The sequence below is a fragment of the Nicotiana attenuata genome, chromosome 5 (genome assembly GCF_001879085.1).
Source record: "Nicotiana attenuata strain UT chromosome 5, NIATTr2, whole genome shotgun sequence".
In the NCBI taxonomy this organism is placed as follows: domain Eukaryota; kingdom Viridiplantae; phylum Streptophyta; class Magnoliopsida; order Solanales; family Solanaceae; genus Nicotiana; species Nicotiana attenuata.
Genome location: NC_031993.1, coordinates 10,738,878 through 10,763,739, shown reverse-complemented (window position 1 = coordinate 10,763,739; position 24,862 = coordinate 10,738,878). Strand labels below are relative to the sequence as shown.

The following is a 24,862-nucleotide window of genomic DNA, read 5'->3' as shown; positions in this document are numbered from 1 at the left end:
TGGAATTCATTATGCTTATGTGCTCAATACTCTTGAATTCCTTCATGGTTGATACAATTATGGGGGTTTGTCTGTAGCTGCCCTATTATTCTGTGTTTTTGACATAATTATGTTATATTAGTGAGAAATGGATCTTGTTAGAGCGGAATAGGTTTTTGATTCTGAGATTTTTATTACATGCTGTGCAGCTATGTGAAGTATTCGTGTGTACTTGCATCTCTTTTTACTAGCAGGAGTCTTTTGGAGCATGCTAAAGGTACAATGAAAGCACAAATAGGGATGTCTACAGATAAGGTTCAGAAAAGCATGTCAATTACGACTAACAATTTAGTTCTCTTGACGCACACATCGATATTTTCGAATAGTCCGAGCAACATAGCTTACAAGTACCAATATTATTGACGAAGGCAGACAAGACATGAGCCTAACCACAGCATGGTGGCTGCACTTCATTTTGTAAATATGCAAATAGTATATAAGTGAAATAATCTCCTATAGATGAAAAAAATTATGCCGTTCGGGAGCCACGCAACAACCAACAACGAACATTCTGTCTTTATGTACGTAAATGTTATCCAGCAGTTGGTTGGTGCACAATATCGTCTTTATCCAATTTGATTATCATTTAGGTATATCAATTTTTTATTATTTGCAATTCCATATCAAAATAAAAATTATAACTTGTATGTTATTGGGCCCGACCCAACCATCTAGTTACTATATATTAGAAAAGATTAGGTTTCGACCTGTGTGCTTTGTGTCTTTTCCATAAAGCTTGAGGGCATTTTAGTCTTTTCATTTCACATAGTAGTGCCACTTAAACGTTCACCTATTCCTCCACGACTCTACGTGTTCACTGCAAATCGTTCCAATTGTCTCCCTAAGTCCCCATAGACAACATACAAGTTGTTTTCTTTCTTTCTTTGTACTGTATGTACTTTATTTCTCCATTTTCCATAGGCTCTCTCAGAAGTGTTGGTGCTCTTGCTCTCAACGGTGTGCTTAACTACAGGTTTGTTCCTCTTTTAATTTCTACCCGCATCTTTTTTGGTTCTTTATAATTCTTAATTTCGCAATCCAATGGTTGGTGTATGTAAAACCTGATGGTGAAACTCCATTTTCAAGCTCTAACCTAGCTGGGTTTTAATTAACCATTAGAGACAGAGGGACAAACGAAAGCTTATACATGTGATAGAGAAACAATCTCTTCATCTTCAACCTCAATATTCCTGATTTGTATCTATCTCTCCCATTTATCTTTTTCCAAAACTATTTATATTGGGTCCTCTTTTTGGGTTCTCTTCCTACTTATATTCTTCATTATTTTCTTTTGGTGTTTGTTTTGGGTTCTCTTCATACTTCTAATTTTGCAATTTCATGGCTATTGTGTGACTCGAATTGTTAACTGTAGAGTAACATATCATGGTATATTCCTAAATTCATTATCTGTATGCCTTCAATCTTATTTGCCAAAAGCTTTCTACTTTATTGAAATAAATTGATCTCTTATGCCAGACTTTCACCAATGGACGAACTGACAAGCAGAAGTTGTTCGAGTTGTTCCCTGAAGACTTTAGTTGCACTATAGCCAATCTGGTAATAAATCTTATCCTCTATTCACATGACTCCATTTAATCTAGCTGTATAAATTTGTGATATACGTAAAAGTCACGTGGAGAACTACCGTCACTATTGAGCTTTCTTCAAAGTAGTTTCACAGACTATTGAGAAGTCATTTGTTTGCCACCTATAAAGAATGCTATAAACGGAGAAGAAATTAATGTGCTTATTTCATTTTTCTCTTTTGTTCATTTTGTCATCGGGAAAAGATAGGGATAAACATGTGATAAGCTGTCAAGGGGTTACAGTCCTCTGTTCAAGATAATAATTGCTTAATTTTTGAAGTCAGAATAACAGGCTTTTTGATAAATTGGGTGTACTCTCTCAATTTTTGAAGTCAGAATAACAGGCTCTTATGGATTACTCATGCTGCAATTTGTTATTTGGTACATCACCATATTTCTAGCCAATATCCCTTTGATGACTCATGTGTGGGATTTATAGAACATTGTGATGCTTATCAAAGTATTGGAATGAGTTCAGGCAAATTAAACAATAAAATGGTGGAGGTAAACAAAACTCTATAAGGTTAGGTTTGCAGCGGCACCATGGTACATATCGCTTGGACGGAAGGAGAGCATAGGTCAGTAACCGTTGATAACATCTCTCACAAATTGTCCGAAGGAACCCCTATCTTAGTGTTTTTTCTGCTCAGTGTTTAAATCCGCATATCCTAAAATGAAGGGACTAAACCTCCATATGAGAAAGAAGAAAGTTGCCCACTTTTAGATCTACCTTGAATCCTCCATGCTTAGTTTCCCTTATCTTTGAGGTATAAAAGGCCATGGTCGTCACAGTTACGAGTGCATTTGAATTCCACTAAAAGTCTCATTCTTGGTTCTGCTTAATCTCTTTGTTCAGTCTCCGTTTAGAATAAAGTTAGCTGTCGAGCTCTTTCTGTTTTATTATTAGAGTTGATATAGTAAGATTATTGATTCAGTACTTGTGATTAATTTTTCAGATTATGGTTTAAAAAAGCATGACAGAATGTCTTAATATTAATAATTACATACTCTATATGTTTTTTTCTATATTATGGTTTAAACAACCATGTGCACACTTCTTCCTCTATTCTTTCTTTAGTTGCTAAGAATTTTATAAGCTCAATGTAAGTTCAGTGATAGGATATGTTATTTCCAGATAAAGGATGTAGGCTAATACTCTTTCACTCTGTGTCACAGCATGATTTTTCCTTAGAGTATAAGGAATCCTAACTACTCCTACCATTGAATTTCTTTATGCAATTTTGCTTAAAGCCTTAAACATACCTTGAGTTTATTTATGCAAGTATTTGCTTCCGCTGGAAACATACAAGGTAAGGACTAGAATTTAAGCTCATTTGAACTTTGTTTCCTCTTCTTTGGCCACCTTTCTTCTCTGATGAAAACCTTGCTACCATCTTACATGATATTGTGCATTCTACAATCATTGAACCTGGTAATATTGCTAAAAGACTAGAAAAGATGTGGTTTGCCTATTTTGCTTTAATGGCTGACGCACACTGTTTGCAGGTTTCCGGAATTAATGTCTGATTACTGCGTCTAACTACTCTGGCTTTACGAGGTAAGCTAATAGAAAGCATCAGTTCCGCACCAAATTATTCAATTTTGCCTTTCAGTTGATATCTTTTTGGAGAAAGTGTGTAGTTTGTTTTTTAACACCGCTTACATTGCATGAGTATAGATGACAAAACTTTTTAACGTAGTTTTGAAGGGGTTAATTATCTATAGAAAACAAAGACTCATTACAGTGAAAGGACAAAAAAAAAAATTCATGCAAATGCACCAAACCATGAAACGGAAAGAAATTGTGAAAGTTCCCAAAAAAAGAAAGGTGAGAGAGACGTACGGAATAAAAATTGGAGTATATGAGAAATAGAAGTGAAAATAGAAGTAATAGCCAGTTGTCCAAGACAAATGACTCTGCTAAACACGTGTCGCCTGTCGCCTGGAAGACGAAAATGATGCACTCTCAAGCATAGAAATCATCTAGGAAGGGGGTCATCAATTAAAATCATTTATAGTATTTAACATATCTTTAGGAGCTGAAAGTTGCTGACAACTACTAGAAGTCTAATCGTAATAACTTGAGAATCTGATTTTTTAAGTGTGTTAAATTGGAGTACATTAATTCTTTCCCGTCAGAACACCCATTCCAATTTACTGCAGTTCAATCCCAATCTACATATTTCGCAACAGTTGGCTTGAGAGAAATAACAGATGCTTCAACGATGGAAAGGAAAGTGCCCCACTTGTGAAATCTAGATGTTTGAAAAGTTTATTCCTGTAGGAGGGATATTATAGCAGATTTTGAGTCACTACTAGACCTTCTGTACTCCTTCAATTTATAGAAGAAAGTCCCTTCTCATATGTACTCTTTCAGCCAGCTTGGTACTATTTAATGGTTATCCTTTACCTTTTCATCAAATAATTCCAGCTTCTTGATCAAGGGGATTATTAGATGTAGGGACGACAAACAGAGAGATATGGGAATGGTAACTTTATGATGATTAATTACAAAATAGAGCAACTAAATTTGAAGAAACTGTTTGATTTTGCTTATGCATGTTCTCTTTTGAATCTTTGGTGTCAAATTTCATAACTTCCGGTGTGGCCGCTTTCACTACGATTATGGAGTAACTAACTGCTGCTTGAAATTATTTTTCAGCGCATCTGCTTCTACTGTTAACTGCATTTGTAAATGCATGTGAGCATTTATGACAGCATGGTGTGAATTTCGCCTTAGAGATACCCATTCTTTATTTAGTTTCTGTAGATTTGGATGTTTCATAGATATACTTATCTTTTCTTTCTTTTCTCTGTTTACCTTCATAATTTACAAATTAATTTTTCTTTCAACAGCATGCTTTATAGCTACAAGAAGCAAAGCTGAAAAAGATGCAGTAGCCCTTGTTGTGGATTGGTTATAGAAAGAACACCATTGTTATGACATTTTTTGCATATTTTGTTAAAAAGAACCATATCATACATATGTGTATGGGAAACTCTCTTCATTATGATTAACTATGATTTTGGTATGGGCAACTGTATTATGCACCTAAAAGTCTGCCAAGACAACTCAAAGCATCTGAATTTATTTTTTTAGTGCAAATACCAGTTTGTACTCATGGAAGTTATGTAATTGCTATTTTCGCTCATGTAAAATAGGGGTGTGCATTCGAATCGGTTTATCGATAAATCAAATCGATTATTTGTTATCGGTTTATCGATATCGATTTATCGAGATATCGGTTTCGATTTCGAAATTTTCCTTATTGAATTTTCGATTTCGATTTCGATTTGTCCTCTTCGGTTTATCGGTTATCGATAAACCGATAAGATATACTAAAAAGAAAAAAATCTAAATTTTTTTTTTAAAACTTCTTTTTATCTCTTATTCTATAATAACCTTTCCTTTATCCTAAGTTCCTAACCCTATTATTTTCTCTATCACATTTAAGGAATGATCATATTTAAAGCTCAAGGGAATGAAGTTCAAATTAATGGAAAATAAAATTAGTCGTGATGATGTATTTTTTTATATCGTTGTGGAGTGTTGGTGGCATACATTTGATCCCTTACTGTAGTATCGCTGCATGTGCTTGTTGACACAATTTTTATGTTATAAGCGATGTTCGTTTTATTTTAGCTTCTTTTTGTCCATATTAGTTAGGCGTATTTATAGCGATATACTTTTTGTGGAATTTCACAAATTTTCTTATTGGTGTAATCGATAATCGAATCGATAAGTCCTAAAAATCGATAACTCGAAATTGAAAAAATCGAAAACTTATTGAAACGATAACGATAAGTATATGTACAAATTGATAATCGATAAGTAATTATCGATAAGGGTCAAAATCGAATCGATAAATTGAATGCGCACCCTTAATCTAAAAGAGTAGATAACTCTTAACTGCTTGCAAGTAATATAATAATTTAAAATAGGCGAAATACATAAATGGTCCCTTGAAGTTGTCCTCAACGACCAGCTGAATACTTCAATTGACCCCTTTATGACCTAGACACTTTAAGTGACTGTTAATTAGATCAAATAAACACATGTCGCTAATATGGCATATGCGTGATTGCTAATCAAATTTTGAGCGCGTGAAACATTTTTGCAGCCTAATTTTTATTTTTTTTAAAAGAAAAAATATGAAATACCTCACCTTAGCCTCTCTTCTTCTTTCAAGTGCAACCCACCATAAAACTACCATAGCTTCCATGAAAATCAGTCACTAAAGCTCCAACTAAGCCACCTTAAATCACTAAAAAATATCGCCTTTCATCAAAGAACTTACTGCCCATAACCTCCAGAGCTTCGCCTATATCCGTCGAGAAAAAACTAATCCCGAGCTAGCTGAAAGAGCAGCAAAATTGCAGCAACAATAGCTGCGAAAAACCACCAAATCTCATCCTCTTTCATCTAACAATACCTTCATTCTGATAAATCGACGTATAATTTTACACCAAAAAAAATAAATTAGAGAAATAAAAGCAAAATAAGCCCAAATTCGTGACCAAGAAAATGACGGAGAAAGAAGACTGAAAATCCCAGTGAATCATGATTCTTTTTTGCTGATCTCTAACAAGATCAAGATTCTCTACTTGGAACGTCTCAATCGTATTTATGATTTGCTTGGCTACATCTGTAAACTTGATAAATGCAGACAAAATTTGCAAATTAAAATAACACTGCCAACGAATAAGTAATTGTAATTCTTTTTAGCCCTTTGCAAGTGGAGACCTTTGGCGCCGGGCATCTTTCTAACTTTGTGTCATCAAGTATGGATGGATAAATTTTGAGTATAGGGTATATTGGAGAAGAAGGCGGAAAGGGGAAGGGTCTTAATTAGTTGGATGGAGAGTGAATTAGGGAAAAGGGGAAGGAGACGCAGAAGAAGGGCAGAAGAAAGAAGATGGAAGTGGGGGGGGGGGGGGGGGGGGTACAGGAGGGTTGTAGCGCTGGTTTTGGTTCTGAAGGAATAAGATGAAGTGGGGGGAGGGGGGGGGGCTGCTTTGGTTAATAGTGAGGGCAAAAAGTTTATTTCTTCTTTAAATTTATTTATTTATTTTTTTTAATTATAAAATACACGTGTCGCTCACTGATTGACTCATTTGACACATCATTGGCAAGTGTAACTCACGTATCTGGTCTGTTGCATTCGGTTGTTTATTTGATCTAATTAATAGTCACTTGAAGGGTCTAGGTGATAAAGGGGTCAATTGAGGTGTTCAGCTGGTCGTTGAGGACAACTTCAATGGGCCGTTTATGTATTTTGCCTTTAAAATAATGTAATCTTTTACATGTGTTTATTTCTTTTCTCTGCTATTTCATACCAAAATAAAGTTATGGGATATTGTCTGTCTCTTTTTGCCATTTCATATTAATACAAAGTTAATAAAAAATAATGGTTAACTACTTTTATAATGTTGGGCTCCACCTAGTGTTTTTAGAGGGTATGATTAATTAGGTTGTATGGATTAAATGTTCTTTTTGTTCCACAAAAAAGATGCGATTTTTCAGATAAATCTTTTATATTATATTTAGATGAAGATTAATAGCTTTAAACTTCCATGGTGGTGTGATTCAGCGTTTTATTTCATTAGGATTGGATGTTATAGATTCAAATTCTTACTAATTGTCACTTTCAAATGTTAGGAGAAATGTAAAGTGAAAAACGAAAAATGTTGCCCTTTATCTTTTTCCAACGAGCATATAATGAAATTCAGAAATTAAAGAGCATAAAAAAAATATGGGATTTTTACCTAATTATACTATATTAGAAACTTAATTACCTATTTTCTCTATGTTTTGTAGTTTTTAATAAGCATCTAGGTTTTTCATACAAATTATGTAGATTGCTCCTTAAAAGCCTCCAACCCCATTATTAGTGTTTTCAATTAAGGGATTCGATTATATCATTTTCTTCTTTTTTCCCTCTCCTATTCTCTCTCCTTCCTTTTTTACATCAAAATCCCTTAATTTATGCCAGAATCTTCATCTTTTTTCTTCTCACCATTGCCGATAATTTTATATTATTAAAAATCATCAATTGTATCGTTCTTTTGCTGGGAGAGTGGACAACAGTGAAGATGAAGAAATATTCAAGAATTGTATGGTAATGGTATCGTAATTGTATTTGAATTATATCATATACATCAATGCCTAAAACATAATTGTATCATATATGTATCACAATTGTGTCTAACTTGTATATGGTACATTAATACCCAAAATAATACCCGATATAATACTAATAAATTAATATATACAATTATCATATATTTGTGATACAAATCATGAAATTCTTCACGAACTCACAATTGCTCGTTATAATATACAATGAATATATAATTATCATACATTTATAATACAATCCCTTCAACAATTATGATACGTATACAATTATAATACAATCGTGATACATTTACGAAAAATTGTGACTCGATTATGATCTTCATCTTCTTCAAGTTTCAATCACAATTCTACAGTAAAAATCTAATATAATCGTACTATAATTGTATTAGTATTGTATCAAATATTATTTTGGCTATTGATGTGTCATATACAAGTGACATACAATATAGATTTTAGAAAATAAGAAAACAAGAGAGAAATCAGATATCAAAAGCTTTGGAAGAGGAAAGAATCTGCAATTTTGGAATTATAACAGTGTATGATTGAAAGAGAGAAATCGGATATCAAAAACATTGGAAGAGACGTGAGTAAGCGAGATTTTTGGGTTAGAAAGATTTTGGGTATCTGTGGGAGAATTTTTACGGTGGGTAAGTACAAATATGGGTAATTGTTAAAGAAAGAGAAAAGAATCTTAAATTTAGGGAGATCATGTGTAACTGATATGTTATATTTAAGGTATGTTTCATTTTCTCTTAAAACAAAATATCCAAATCCAGATGAAGGCAATATATACCTTTTCAACAGGCTGGCCTGTCTTCTCAGCCAATTCCTTGAAAAGGTAATCTCTAATTCTGAGAAGTTCATCTGCTTCATGCAGACAAACCTGTCCGCGTGCAGCTCCAGCAGGAGATTGTAGTGCAATCCTTGAAAGAGGCATTGCAAATCGATTGACCTTCACAATGGAAATTTTTCAAATTAACATTGAGCTTTAGTTGCCTTTCCACAGTAAAATAAGGTCTTATCTTTACAACAGCAGGCACAATCACATCACTAACAAAAGAAACTGGCCAAAGCAAAGAATCCTGGAGAACTTTTTCCCAAGAGTGTTTGCCACTATTATACCATCTTCTAAAATAAGTAGAGATAATTAAACAGGTCTATCTATATCTCATTGTTTGTGGTCTTTGCATTAATATTTTTCATCACAAAAGGGTGCAACCAAATGGGATAAATTCCCACTATCCAAGTACGGAAGGTTGACACCGAAGTGATTATAGTCCCAATGGGAAGTGACTGTTGGGCTAACTTTGGACATGGATGCCCCTACAGCAAAACAACTATTGGCAGTTCCTTCGGTACAACGTTTTGTGATGCTCCAATAATTAACCAGGTGGTACAGCCTTAGTAGAGAAGCATAACACTGAACAAGGATATACGACTAGTGCCATAACTTGACCCTCAAATTTCGGTTCAACCCCAACCCCAACCCCAACCCCAATAATTCCGAGGTTTCACAGCACATTAGAATATAGGATCGCAACTCTAGATGGAGGCCTTTGGAAAGAGACAAGACCAACTCATAATCAGGCTAGGTTAAAATAAGATAAAATAAACTCTTATATTTGGGATGCCATCACAAGTGGTTGATACTGGCAAATTTCTTTTCATGTCAAATGCTGAAGAAATAAATATAAGAAAATACGAAACACACCAATACATCCAGACAAGTCAATCCTATCTTACATAAAATAATCAGGCGCAAACAACTCCGAAAGCTAGTCTAAGCAAGACATTGTCGATAAGCACAATGTTTTTTTTCACATTTCATCACTAGGAGAGGACTACAGTACCTTTTCTCCTGTAGCAAGAAGAAAACCGACAAGATTGTAGGCATAGCCCACACAGTGGGTGCCAACAACACTTTTCAAACTTTGCATTGTGTCGTAGATGGCCATGCTTAGAGTTAGCTGTAAATAGAAGTAACTTTAAGCAAATAACAAGAAGAAAGAAAGCATCTGGACACAAAATTTAGAAGAAAATCAAGGTGTTTCTAATAAAATAGGAAACTCTGTCAATAAAGTAAAATTGGTAAAGAACTCACATCACCACCAGGGCCATTGATATACAGGTGGAGTTTTTTGGAATGATCAATATTGTCAAGGTACAACATTGTTGCCAATGTCTGGTTGCTAAATTCTTCATCTATGTGTTGGCCAATGAAAATAACACGATCACGGTACTGCATCAGAGAACTCAGTGATATTTCCCAGATCAAAAGTATTGATTATTAATCAAATTAGCCAAAGGAGAAACAAAGGTACTTCGAACTGAAAACATGTTACTTACAAGAGCATTCCACAAATCAACCCACTGCCACGTTCCCTCAGTTGGATTTCTGTAGGGCACCCTTGGGGTCCCAATGGGCATCATAGAAACTCGTGCACGTGTTGGTTTACTATTTCTAGCTCTGGAAGTATGAACTCTGGGTTAGGTTACAAACACAAGCAGCAGCCAAATGAAACTCGAGAAAAAATGTACAAAAATTCTATCCAAAAGAAAATGGAGATTTTACTCAATAAAAGATGGAATATAGTCAGAATGGACAATATCTAGTAATGAAATTAAGAACAGGTGAACATGCAAGGCACAAGATTGTTAGAGACTATCAATTAAGATTGAGGCAAGTGCTACACCTCATTGATATTTGCTGACATCTCTTTTTTTTGTGGATGAAGTAGCTTAATGTTCTGATTTAAACTATGAAAATATTTGATATTTGATAGTACACATAAGCTATGCTGACTTAGTGAAAGAGTTCACGGAGAGTTAAGTGTCAGGTTTGGATATGAAAGGAGTTTAGGAGGAAGTTGGAGACTTGAGCTCCTAGAGGAGAGAGTGGGAATTGAGTGAAAAGACCTGGCAAGTCAAAGCAACAAGTATAGGTGGACAACAATGAGCAGGCATAGAATCGATGAAACGAACAGAACAAAACCGCTCATCCAACTCTCTTCGCTGCACATTTGGGGCGATGATGCAGAGAAACAATTTGGAGGATTACAAGTAGAGATTGAGAGGAACTGAGGATTTTGGGAATATTTGGTACTTTGAAGAAGAGGGACCAAAAGAATAAATGTAGAAGACTGAGAAAAGATGGCGTGAGCTTTGGAAAAAATAATTTCAAAGATAGAAGCAAAAAGACATGAAAGAAAAAACAAGGCTGACAAATGAGAAGGCTTGAGTGTAAGATTAACAAATCAGCAGCAAAATGCAGAGGTTAAACAAAGCTCGGTAAAGTGAAGGATAGCTCCACACATCTAATCGTTGAGTCATAACCTATATGCTAAGTTCTTCTTAGTAAATTTTACAATCCTCGGGTCAAATCATATTGTTTTCCGGGCACTAGGCCTTTTTGGCTTGTCCACAAAGCATTTTCTGTTAGTAGCTGGGGGAAAGGATTATGGCTCCAAGATGAACATGAACAGAACAACTAAGCTCGACAAAAATTTACAGGCAGATAAAAAGACAACTTGTTTCCCATTTCTAAACATTAAATTAAACAACCCTGCAGCATCTTCCTCTCGACCTCTCCCACAGAAAATATGTTCCGATGGGACGGCAAGGAACTAAAAGGAAATATGCATAGGTATGAAAAGCAGAAGGAAGGAAGAAAATTGATATGCTATTTTCTGAAATTGATTTTCTGTATAGAAAAGCATATACAGCTTCCCAAAATACTACTTTAAATTTTAGAACTAAGAAGACCATTCACCTCTACATTCAACATCGTCTATGCTTCTCACGACATTAAAACTCAAGTTCAATTCCTTCCATACAGGCAGACCAAGTACATAAGCACTAAGTCCATCCAACCCAAGGGAATGGCTTAGTGGTCAATAAAGTGGGAGGAGAACCATGATGTCTCAAGTTCAAATCCTAGCGTAGGCGATTTCTTTCTAGTTGTCCAAGCCTTGGCGGGCAAAGTTACCCAATACATGTGCAGCTAGGACGTAGCAAGTACTTAGTGAATAATCGAGGTGGGCAAGCTGGCCCCGACACTACCGTTATAAAAAAGAAGAAGTAACGAGTTCGTTCGAACTCACTACTTTTGGCTCAACCTTATATGCTTATGTCAAAAGATCCATTAGCATTGGTAGAGAATCAACCCACCAGTCCAAATCCTCGATCCACCCTTATGGACCATATACTTTATATAAACTAGGTTCTATATGAGAGTAAAATAGCATTATTCAAGACAGAACTACAAGGTACCATTATAAAAAAACAAAAAAATTATTCAAGACAAGAACTTTTTGGGTGCAAAGAGTAATTAAGAAGAACAAGATTACCCTCATTCAATACTTCTGTAAACTCTATTATGAAATTTAACATTTACATTAGATGTTGCAATTCCATAACAATCTGCCCAAAAAAATAATAAGCAAACAGTTAACCAATTAAAACATGAAGAAAGCACAATATAAGATAACTATGATGTAATAAAAACATACCCGGAGATTGCATTCTTAATCCGACAAAAATTTTGCTGGCACAGCTGAAAAGAATATAAGAAGGAAAAAGAAAATAAAAAGTGTTAACTTTGCCGTTATTTTACTTTGTGGGAGACCAATTGAATTGAGAAAAAGGGGAAGGGGGTACCTTAAAGAAGGCTGAGGTACTTTAGTTCTGGAGTGTAGATACAAGGAAGAGGTGGTCGGAAGAGTGATTGTCATTGCTGCTTCGTTGAAGGAAGAAAGGAGAGTCAAGTGTGAATTTTGTACCTGGTTGTTTTGTATAGGAAAGGGTCCTGGACCCGGGTTATTATTATTTGACCCATTACTTTAACCACCTTTTTTTTTTAAAGAATTCGCATTGTGTTTTTGTTATATAAAAAATTTAAAAAAATTATCTGTTTGAAGCAATGCAAGTCTCCTTTTCATACCCCAAAAAAAAACTTGAAAAAAATCTTTTAAATAAGGGTGTGTTTGGTATGAAGGAAAACGTATCAATTTTTTAATTTTTCCATGTTTGGTTGGCTTAAATGTTTTGGAAAATATTTTCCTTATGAACTCATTTTCCTCCAAATGAAGGAAAATGTTTTCCTTGAGAAGGGAAAACATTTTTCAAAACTCCTTCTCAACCTTCCCGACCCTCACCACCCCACCCTACACCCCTATACCCACCCACTCAACCCCTCCCACGCCTACCCACCCCACCCCCTCTCTCCCAAAAGTTTTTTTTTTTCTTTTCAAATTTCACCTTTTTCCCGTCACCACCCACCCTGCTATCCTCCCTCCCAGTAAAAAAAAAATTACCTTTTTTTTGTAGTTTCAAATTTCTATTTTTTTGTTTTTGTGCACCACCCCGCCAAACCCCACCCCACTGCCCCCACTCCGCACAAAAAAATTTACTTTTTTTTTTATAATTTTTAAATTTCTGTTTTTTCGTTTTTCTGCACCCCCCACCTCCAGGGAAAAAAATATTTTTTTATATATTTTGAGTTTCAATTTTTCATCTTTCGATTTACAGGTTCGATATTTTACAAGTTCCAAAGTTATGAGTTCGGAGGTTTATGTGTTTGGAAGTTTACGGGTTTTAAAATTATAAAGTTTATGGGTTCGAAAGTTTGTGGTTTCGAAAGTTTAGCGGGTCGAAACTTTATGAAATTTGTGGATTCGGAAGGTTGTTGGTTCGAAAGTTTATGACTTCATGTTTATTGTATCTAAATTATTTATGAATACTCTTGAGAAGTTATTTTCCTTAATTTGCGTACCAAACACCAGAAAATGAATAAGATTACGACTTATTTTCCAAGAAAATATTTTCTTGGAAAATATTTTCCGTTATACCAAACACACTCTTAAGTGTCTAATCTTTGTGCTATAGTTATCTGGGAGGGGAAACAACGAACAACAAAAATATGTCCAGAAACAGCATACACTACTTGCAGTTTTGCCAAATCAAAGGTTAAATTCAACTGTCTTTACAAAACTACTTCTGCCAAATGTGACAAATCATTTCTGAAAGAACAGTTTGAGACTAACTATATTTCCTTTTTAAAATGGTAACTTCTAAAAGGATTGGCACTAGAAAATATTGCACATGGTAACAAGGCATCTGTAGGATGGCTCAAACTTCACCAAACAGCACTAAGCATGATTTGAGTACATGCTAAGTACATGCTTTCTATAACCAATCAGAATTCGAGAAATGTTACTGCAAAGTTGATCAGTTCAAGCAGAATTTGATATCTGCATATTCCTAAAAGTTCTGAAACTAAAGAATCCTCATTAAAACTTGAAGAGATTAGGCCAACTGGGAGCTTTGCTACAACTAAGAATAGTCTGTTTGCTCGGGTCACTCAATCTCAAATAAGCATCAAAATATCACTCAATTCTCAAGGTTTTTCTACCATTGCGATAGAGGACGTAAGAGAAAGTATGACGACCAGCATTTCAAATATCAATCAATCTATCAACACCGCCACATTTCAGCGAGACTCTTCCACACAATCAGGGGCGGAGTTACCGTATCACGTACAGGTTCGAACAAATCCATAGCTTTTGATTAAACCCTTTTAATATATAAATATTTGATTGTGAGCTAAGAAATTAAAACCTCTGTTTTAAAAGGCAGAATTGGGACTCGCCCGGGGCTCGCCCCGGGACGGAGCACTCGTAAAACGCCACTGGGCTTATGTGTGGGGCTTAGTTCCGTGAGACTTACGCCTCGGCCATTGGGGCTTACGCCCCGGACACGCCCAACGCCCAGCGTACTACGCTCGCCTAATAGAACTTTATGCAATTGTATGTAACTAACCTTGTAAATCCTCAAATTTTCTTAATAAATCATCGACTATTCAAAATTACTTTTTTCCTACTTATAAATTATTAAGTTTAGAGTATTTTATATCGTAATTAAAGTAAAAATTATTGCACGTTATCCACTAAGACTGCTATGATAGTTAATTTTAAATAAACCCTTTCATTTAAAAAGTATTTATTTATTAACTTTTGTATGTCTTTACTATATTATAGTTCCTAATTATTTTTCTAAATATTATTTTTTTCATGTTTATGAGATACAATACTTATTAATTTAATAGTTCAGTATTAGTAAGTATTTACAAATAATTAGTTATCATGGTATTGTATGGTGAATTATGTGTCACTTATGAACTTGTTGAAACTTAAAAATGAACGATGCTTGAGAATCACATTTAAATTGTGAATTATGTTTTTATATAAATTCTCTTTCAAATGCAAAGCATATTGAATAAAAGGAGTATTTTAAGAAAAATATCAAATTATAATATCGAAATTCTTTCAAGATTCATTACTCCTTAAGAGATACATATAAGATTTCGTATCGAATACATTACTTTTGATGTTTGTGCTGTAACGAGTTGCAGCTAATTTGCATATTATGATATTGTCATACTTTTCGTATTATTATAGTTGAATTATAATTTATAAATATTTTTAAATAGATTATTTATAATTTTGTGATTTTAATGTAATTTTTATAATTATTTTTTATTTTATACTATCTTAAAATTCTTGAAATTAGTAAATTTGAAGATCCGTGGGACTTACGCCCCATGTCTCAGGGCTTACGCCTCGCCTCGTCAGAGGTAAAACGCCTCGCCTCACGCCCCCGCCTTTTAAAATATTGATTAAAACAAGCTACAGGTTCCATGGCAAGTTCAGAACTCATAAACCATAAATCTTGGCTCTGCCTCTGCACGTAATAATTGTGAACTAAATTCCCCATTATCCTTCTCTGATTCCCTAATGTGATGAGAAAATTTAAAAAAAAAATATTTAAATAAGTACACAATTTGTGTCGGCTATATGAGACCTCTATTCAGGTCCATTTAATTTCATTTCTAACAATTAAGGTCAGCATTTCATATTTCAACAAAGTCCTACAATATTTGAAATAATTTGAAGCCAACAAAGTGAAGCAAGATAATTCGAGGCAAATATTTACAAATAGCTCAACTAAAGAGCAGGGCTACCAACATCTTTTTTACATTTAACTCTAAAGCTAGTTACATTAGCACAAAATTACATGAAAGAAATTTTTTTTTATAGTTTTAGGAAAAACAAAAAACTTTAAAAACGATCAAACTTGCAATTAGAAGGAGCCTGACCTTGAATGAATCTGGAAGAAGAGAAATGATGCAGTGAATCACAAAGAGAAGGTTTTTGGTGGACCATAAGAGAGGTTCTCTTCTTCTATTCTATGCCAAAAAGAAAACTCGAGAGAGAGGGAGGAGTTTCAGATTCCTGAATTTCCATTGCCACCCTAAACTTTATAAAAAGACATTAATGCATCTGAGCTTTGTCAAATGAACAATTACCCCCTCGTAGTATTTTTTCTTGGAACATAAATTAATGAAATACCACAATTGCTCAAAAAAGAATTACTCGATTTTGAAATATAATGATCAGATCATTATGCTTTTAGTTTTGAGGATGAGTATTTAAAAGTTTGCAACTTTAAAATACTTGAGAATTATATAAAAGCACTATAAACTACAATTTTAAAATAAAATATTTTAAAAAATCATAATAAAAAATGTTTAAAATAGTGATAGCGCCATGTGAATTGAACAAAATCAGTAACTATAATTCTCCACAAGAGAAGAAATTATTTAATGTTGATAACGTAAGAAAGGTGCACTAATACCAATATTGTTCGTATGGAGTTCTAACAAATTTGTAAACGAAAGCCTCATTATACTATTCTTCATTATTACTCCTATCATTTGTTTAGAAGAAAAAAAAAACTTGACAAGATAGTTCAACACGTAATTTGATCTTAGGCTTCACATCAGTGGAGTTTGATAGTAAGTTTTGAAAAATCTAATGGATGATTTGTACCATTAACTTGTAGTTTCAAACATGTTTGATTTGTTTACAGTTGGTATATTAGTTGGGAAAATTATGTATGAACGTACCTTAATAATAAGAATTGATTCCCATTCCCCACCTTACAGTTTGGTATATTAGTTTAGTCAGATAAGTGACATTATTAAATATAATTAAAAGTAAGTAAACTAAAATTATCCACGTCTAAATTTTTGGACGAAAAAGAAATAAAACAGTGAGACAGGTTGATTTTTGATCAACTGTAAAAAAAATTTTGGCATAAAACTAATTAAATATATCAAGAAAATGTTTGATAAGTGATCGAAAGTTAAATGAAATTTTAACTCAGCCCAAGGATATTTTAGCAAATTCAATTTCGACGATATAATAATAGAAAAGGTGACACATTTGTATACGGTCAAAATCGTATGCCTCCGATTTATAGGCTCGAGGGTCTGTCCTAGGCCCCGAGTCCGGGCGAGGTCGAGTTCGAAGACCAGTGGACCAGGTTCGAGCCCGAAGATAGAGTGCAATGCCCGGAGATAGGGGAACGAGGAATACCGGGGCCAAGTATGCTCGACCCCGAAATAGTATCGTTACGGATTTGTAACAGAATGAGCTAGATTCCTGCCACGTCACCAAGATCGTGGCGCAAATCCCGAAATAGGATTGTACGATTTCGTACTAGGCGGTTATACAGTTGTACCAAGAATATTCCTTACTGTAAATAGAAATATACCTTATTTAGGGGTTCCCCTATTATATAAAGGGGACCCCAATCATTTGTAACATCATCTAATCATTGAGAAAAGAATATAATCTCTACCTTTTGCCTACTGTTCATCAGAATTATCCTTTAGCTCTATTGTTCTTACTTTACATTGCTTAATTGTTCTTATTGCCCCAAGCCACCTCGAGGTCACTAAGCTCGAGGTCACTACTGCTGAGTAACTTTGATTTGATTCACTTCTATCTTTCATTTCTACTTCATATTTTTTGATTATTAATTGGTATTGAACTAAATCATATATCTTTAAAACCACTAATCAAATTTAATTGTTACTTGTATTTTCGAGGTAAATAGTTTGACGTCCACTGTGGGTCTAAAGATAATAGTAATTGTTTCTTTACTGATTCTCATTACACACGTTGTTTTTACACTTTTTCTTGTCAAGATTTTTTGATTCTCAGGCTGAAACATGTATAGCTCACAAAACGCACATGTTCATGACAACGAAGGTCTTGGAGAAAACAGCAGTATAGGGGTCGGTGTACTACCAATAAATCCCGAGGAAGTGCCAAATATGGAACCTACTGATGTTAGTTCACACAATACTCTAAATGCAGATTCAGGCACAAACCCTGGAGGGAACGTACGCAGGGAGGCTCGATCTGGTGGCCAAGGAGCACAAAGAATGGGAGATGGGGGAATCAGCCTCCAAGTGATTTTCGAAATGCTGCAAGCTCAGAAAATCACCATCGCTCAACTTCAAAATCAGATTAAGACTCCGAGTATAGCTGAACCAGAAAACACTCGGCATGCTGAACCAGCACAAGAAAGGTCAAACGGAAATGATTTTGGGACTAACCCCACCATTATGAGAATGATCGAAGAGCTCGCCAAGAGGATCGAGTCCAGGGAAAAGAAGATTGAAGAAAATGACAAAAAGGTGAAGACTTACAACTCCCGTGTTGATCAAATACCGGGGGCACTTCCAATTTTGAAAGGATTAGATGCCAAAAGTTCATACAAAAACCATTCCCCGCGAGTGCGGCTCCGATGTCGATTCCCAAGAAGTTTCGCATGCCCGATATTCCCAAATATAATGGGACAAGTGACCCTAACGAGAATTTTATTTCATACACTTGCGGAATCAAAGGAAATGATTTTAATGACGATGAGATCGAATCAGTCTTGCTAAAAATTTTTAGAGAAACGTTGTCGAAAGGAGCTATGATTTGGTATCACAACTTGGCTCCCAACTCTATTGACTCGTTTGCTATGTTAGCAGATGCCTTCGTGAAAATACATGCCGGGGCCATAAAGGTGGCCACGAGAAAATCGAACGTCTTCAAAATAAAATAAAGGAACTACAAGATGCTAAGGGAGTTCGTGTCCAGGTTTCAAATGGAAAGAATGGAATTACCGTCGGTCTCCCAAGACTGGGCAGTACAGGCCTTTATGCAGGATTTGAATGAAAGGAGCTCGATTGCGTCTCGACAGCTAAAACAGAACTTGATCGAATAACCAGCCGTGACATGGTCAGATGTGCACAATCGTTACCAATCGAAAATCAAGGTCGAGGGCGACCAGTTGGGAGCCCCCTCGGGTTCAGTTCATCCTAACAGATTCGCAGTCAAGCCCCCGAGGGACACAGATCGGGAATCTAGATTCAACAAAGAACGATATCAACCATACATCGATCGGAGAAACAATGGCCCAGGTCGTAACGCTCCTACGAACGATCAGAGGAATGATCGAGGCCAAAATTCTCGGGGACTCATGAGTAAGAGCGGTTTCGATAAGCATATCGACCCCGTCGAGGCTCCTCGATTATCGGAGTACAACTTCAGCATAGTTCGGGAATTGTCTCAGTTATTGGGAGAATCAAAGATACCAAGTGGCCCAAGCCTATACAGACCTATCCTTCTCAAAGAAACCCGAACTTGATGTGCAAGTATCATGGCACACATGGTCATAGAACAGAAGACTGCACGCAGCTAAGGGAAGAAGTGGCTCGGTCGTTCAACGAGGGCCACCTTCGAGAATTCCTAAGTGATCGGGCTAAGAATCACTTCAAAGAGAGGATGCAAGAAAAAATGAACAAGAGGAACCACAACATGTGATCCACATGATCATTGGCGGAGTCGATGTCCCTCAACGACCTGTGTTCAAACGCACCAAAGTATCAATCACCAGAGAAAAACGGACTCGAAGCTATCCCGAGGACGTCTTATCATTCTGTGACGAGGAAGCAGAAGTCATATCTCAGCCTCACAACGATGCCCTGGTAATCTCTATCCTTTTGAATAAAATTCAAGTTAGACGTGTTTTAGTGGATCAAGGTAGCTCAGCAAACATAATCAGATCGAGGGTCGTGGAACAACTCGGCCTAGAAGATCAGATTGTACCTACATCTCGGGCCCTGAATGGCTTCAACATGGCAAGAGAAACAACAAAGGGAGAAATTATCCTGCCAGTAAACATAGCCGGGACCATACAAGATACGAAGTTCCATGTCATCGACGGTGACATGAGGTATAATGCACTCCTCGAGAGACGGTGGATACACAACATGAGGGCAGTACTTCAACTCTTCACCAGATGATGAAGTTCCCAACAGAGGAAGGAGTAAAAACAATCTATGGAGATCAACATACTGCAAAGGAGATGTTTGCAATTGAGGAAGTGGTGCCGACTCCAGAGCCTTTGATCTCGGAGAAATCGAGCGCCAAAGATAAACAGGCGGCCAAATAGCAATCACCGCCTCCAGCCTCGATAGAGTCGGAGCAACAGGTAATCGAAGACGAAGAAGAGAAATTCCTTAATCGTCGTTCCCGAAGAATCTGATACAACCAAATCAACTATCGAGGAGTTGGAGCATGTCATTCTGATCGAGTACATACCCGAGAGAAAGGTATACTTGGGAACGGGATTGACCCCCGAAATCAGGAAAAAACTTATTCAATTTCTTATTGATAATATGGATTGCTTTGCTTGGTCCCATTTAGATATGACAAGGATTCCACAGAAATCACCACGCATTGGCTAAGCACCGATCCCAGGTTCAAACTGGTGAAGAATAAAAGGAGGTCTCAGTCTAAGGTAAAGCATACTTTCATAAAAGATGAGGTGACCAAACTCCTTAAAATAGGGTCTATTCAGGAGGTAAAGTACCCCGAGTTGTTAGCTAACGTAGTCGTGGTTCCTAATGAAGGAAACAAACTTAGACTGTGCGTAGATTATAAGGACTTGAACAAAGCATGTCCAAAGGATTCTTTCCCTTTGCCAAACATTGATCGTATGATCGATGTCACTCTGGCCACGAGACCCTAACTTTTCTCGATGCCTACTTCGGGTACAATCTGATTTAGGTGAACCCGGAGGACCAGGAAAAGACTTATTTTATTACTAAATTTGGAACTTATTGTTACAACATAATGGCCTTCGGGCTAAAGAATGCAGGAGCTACATACCAACGGCTAGTTAACAAAATGGTAGAAGAACAAATAGGCAAAACAATGGAAGGTTATATTGATGATATGTTGGTTAAGTCCCTGCGCGCAGAGGACCATTTAGTTCTTTTGCGGATCAAAAGTTTCAATTTGGTGTTTAGAGAATTATAATAGATCCTAACACAAAAATTGGTCAAAAATACCAAAACTTGCTTCTTGAATATGCACCCATAGGCACGCTACTTGATTGATAATTAGAAAAGGGAATCTAACAGAAAGAGAAATACTTATCTTTGTAGACATATCAGCTATTAATGGATTTCTTGCATTCATAATATTAAAATAAAGGGAACTAGTCTTGTCAATTTCCATGTAGAAAGAATTTTTTATTCTAAATAAGTAAAATCAAAAGAGTACATATGTAGATTGAACTAAAAAATCGCAAAATAAGACAGCAAGTCACACAACCACTATCAGCCATTCCGTTTACAAGGCATATGGACTAACCAAGACCTGCAGTGGTATCCTTTCGTGGAACATCCGCCTTAATACGGGAAGGCCTAACTATACGGTCTATAAGACCATATTCAAGAGCTTCTTGAGCATTGAATCGCTTCATCCGACTTAAATCCTTGTGAACCTGCATATTTCCAATAGATGAAGTTACAATGATCAACACTTTTGATATGCAGAGATCACATTTACTCATCAAACCTTGCCTCAAATGTAAGGAGAGTCCATTCAAAGGCAATAAGGCTAGGTGGTTAATTATTGCAACTAATATTTTTAGGTGGAGGCCCATTTTGAATCAAAGTTTGAGGGGGTGTACATTATATACCTTAAAACAAAATATCCAAATTCAGAAGAAGGCAATATATACCTTTTCAACAGGCTGGCCTGTCTTTTCAGCCAATTCCTTGAAAAGGTAATATCTAATTCTGAGAAGTTCATCTGCTTCATTGCAGATATCATCAGCCTGCTAAATATGAAATCGTATAAGTATGTAGTCTCGGAAATGTCATCGAAAACAAGCACTTCCTTCAAAAATGCCATGGAGACAAACCTGTCCGCGTGCAGCTCTAGCAGGAGATTGTAGTGCAATCCTTGAAAGAGGCATTGCAAATCGATTGCCCTTCACAATGGAAATTTGTCAAATTAACATTGAGCTTTAGTTGCCTTTTCACAGTAAAATAAGGTCTTATCTTTACAACAGGAGGCACAATCACATCACTAACAAAAGAAACTGGCCAAAGCAAAGAATCCTGGCGAACTTTTTCCCAAGAGTGTTTGCCACTATTATACCATCTCCTAAAATAAGTAGAGAAAATTAAACATGTCTATCGATATCTCATTATTAGTGGTCTTTGCATTAATAGTTTTCATCACAAAAGGGTGCACCAAATGGGATAAATTCCCACTGTCCAAGTACGGAAGGTTGTTGAACTGACACCGAAGTGCTTATAGTCCCAATGGGAAGTGACTGTTGGGATAACTTTGGACATGGATGCCCCCACAGCAAAACAACTATTGGCAGTTCCTTCGGTACACCGTTTTGTGATGCTCCAATAATTAACCAGGTGGTACAGCCTCAGTAGAGAAGCATAACACTGAACAAGGATGTACAACTGGTTCCATAACTTGACCCTCAAATTTCGGTTCAACCCCAACCACAACCCCAATAATTTCGAGGTTTCATAGCACATTAGAATATAGGATCGCAACTCTAGATGGAGGCCTTTGAAAAGAGAAAAGACCAACTCATAATCAGGCTAGGTTAAAATAAGATAAAATGAACTCTTATAAAATACGATTCTTTGGGATGCCATCACAAGCGGCTGATACTGGCAAATTTCTTTTCATGTCAAATCTAAAGAAATAAATATAAGAAAATACGAAACTCACCAATACATCCAGACAATTCAATCCTATCTATACATAAAATAATCAGGCGCAAACTACTCCGAAAGCTAGTCTAAGCAAGACATTGTCGATAAGCACAAGTTTTTTTTTTCACATTTCATCACTAGGAGAGGACTACAATACCTTTTCTCCTGCAACAAGAAGAAAACCGGCAAGATTGTAGTCATAGCCCACACAGTGGGTGCCAACAGCACTTTTCATACTTTGCATTGTGTCGTAGATGGCCATGCTTGGAGTTAGCTGTAAATAGAAGTAACTTTAAGCAAATAACAAGAAGAAAGAAAGCGTCTGGACACAAAATTTAGAAGAAAAATAAGGTGTTTCTAATAAAAGAGGAAACTCTGTCAATAAAGTAAAATTGGTAAAGAACTCACATCACCACCAGGGCCATTGATATACAGGTAGAGTTTCTTGGAATCATCAATACTGTCAAGGTACAGCATTGTTGCCAATATCTGGTTGCTAAATTCTTCATCTATGTGTTGTCCAATGAAAATAACACGTTCACGGTACTGCATCAGAGAATTCAGTGATATTTCCCATATCAAAAGTATTGATTATTAATCAAATTAGCCAAAGGAGAAACAAAGGTACTTCAAACTGAAAACATGTTACTTACAAGAGCATTCCACAAATCAACCCACTGCCACATTCCCTCAGTTGGATTTCTGTAGGGCACCCTTGGGGTCCCAATGGGCATCATGGAAACTCGTGCACGTGTTGGTTTACTGTTTCTAGCTCTGGAAGTATGGACTCTGGGTTAGGTTACAAACACAACCAGCAACCAAATGAAACTCGAGAAAAAATGTACAAAAATTTTATCCAAAGAAAATGGAGATTTTACTCAATAAAAGATGGGATATATTCAGAATGGACAATATCTAGTAATGAAATTAAGAACAAGTGAACATGCAAGGCACAAGATTGTTAGTGACTATCAATTAAGAATGAGGCAAGTGCTACACCTCATTGATATTTGCTGACATCTCTTTTTTTGTGGATAAAGTAGCTTAATATTCTGATTTAAACTATGGAAAGATTTGATATTTGATAGTACACATAAGCTATGCTGACTTAGTGAAAGAGTGCAAGGAGAGTTAAGTGTCAGGTTTGGATGTGAAAGGAGTTTAGGAGGAAGTTGGAGACTTGAGCTCCTAGGGGAGAGAGTGGGAATTGAGTGAAAAGACCTGGCAAGTTAAAGCAACAAGTATAGGTGGACAACAATGAACAGGCATAGAATCGATGAAATAAACAGACCAAAACCGCTCATCCAACTCCCTTCGCTGCACATTTGGAATGATGATGCAGAGAAACAATTTGGAGGATTACAAGTAGAGATTGAGAGGAACTGAGGATTTTGGGAATATTTGGTGCTTTGAAGAAGAGGGACCAAAAGAATAAATGTGGAAGACTGAGAAAAGATGGCGTGAGCTTTGGAAAAAATAATTTCAAATATAGAAGCAAAAAGACATGAAAGAAAAAACAAGGCTGACAAATGAGAAGGCTTGAGTGTAAGATTAACAACTCAGCAGCAAAATGCAGAGACTAAACAAAGCTCAGTAACGTGAAGGATAGCTCCACACATCTAATCGTTGAGTCACAACTTATATGATAAGTTCTTCTTAGTAAATTTTACAATCCTCGGGTCAAATCATATTGATTTCCGGGAACTAGGCCTTTCCGGCTTGTCCACAAATCATTTTCTGTTAGTAGCTGGGGAAAAGGATTATGGCTCCAAGATGAACATGAACAGAACAACTAAGCTCGACAAAAATTTACAGGCAGATAAAAAGATAACTTGTTTCCCATTTCTAAACAATAAATTAAATAACCCTGCAGCATCTTCCTCTCGACCTCTCCCACAGAAAATATTTTCCGATGGGACGGCAAGGAACTAAAAGGAAATATGCATAGGTATGAAAAGCAGAAGGAAGGAAGAAAATTAATATGTTATTTTCTAAAATTGATTTTCTGTATAGAAAAGCATATACAGCTTCCCAAAATACTAACTTAAATTTTAGAACTAAGAAGACCATTCACCTCTACATTCAACATCCTCTATGTTTCTCACGACATTAAAACTCAAGTTCAATTCCTTCCATACAGGCGGACCAAGTACATAAGCATTA

The 24,862-nt window shown here is 36.0% G+C and overlaps 1 protein-coding gene and 1 long non-coding RNA gene across 2 annotated transcripts; one reads left to right on the top strand and one right to left on the bottom strand.

Annotated features, from left to right (window-relative positions):
• Positions 850 to 4,777, top strand: LOC109225294. The gene is made up of 4 exons (XR_002067891.1): positions 850 to 1,012; positions 1,516 to 1,596; positions 3,132 to 3,183; positions 4,482 to 4,777. It is a non-coding gene; the product is annotated as an uncharacterized LOC109225294 (long non-coding RNA).
• LOC109225962 (ATP-dependent Clp protease proteolytic subunit-related protein 2, chloroplastic-like) lies at positions 7,932 to 14,319 on the bottom strand. The gene is made up of 6 exons (XM_019390769.1): positions 14,290 to 14,319; positions 12,273 to 12,316; positions 10,111 to 10,231; positions 9,866 to 10,003; positions 9,615 to 9,731; positions 7,932 to 8,716 (listed from the first exon to the last, which is right to left on the bottom strand). The coding sequence occupies exons 1-6, from the start codon at positions 14,317 to 14,319 to the stop codon at positions 8,507 to 8,509; spliced, it is 660 nt and encodes a 219-aa protein (XP_019246314.1). The 3' UTR covers positions 7,932 to 8,506.

Coding starts and splice junctions, on each gene's coding strand:
- LOC109225962 (XM_019390769.1), bottom strand. CDS start 14,319: ATGGATTTGTTCGAACCTGTACGTGATACG. Junction 9,732..9,865: donor TCAATGGCCCTGGTGGTGAT/GTGAGTTCTTTA, acceptor TTCTATTTACAG/CTAACTCTAAGCATGGCCAT. Junction 8,717..9,614: donor TTCTTGCTACAGGAGAAAAG/GTACTGTAGTCC, acceptor TCCATTGTGAAG/GTCAATCGATTTGCAATGCC.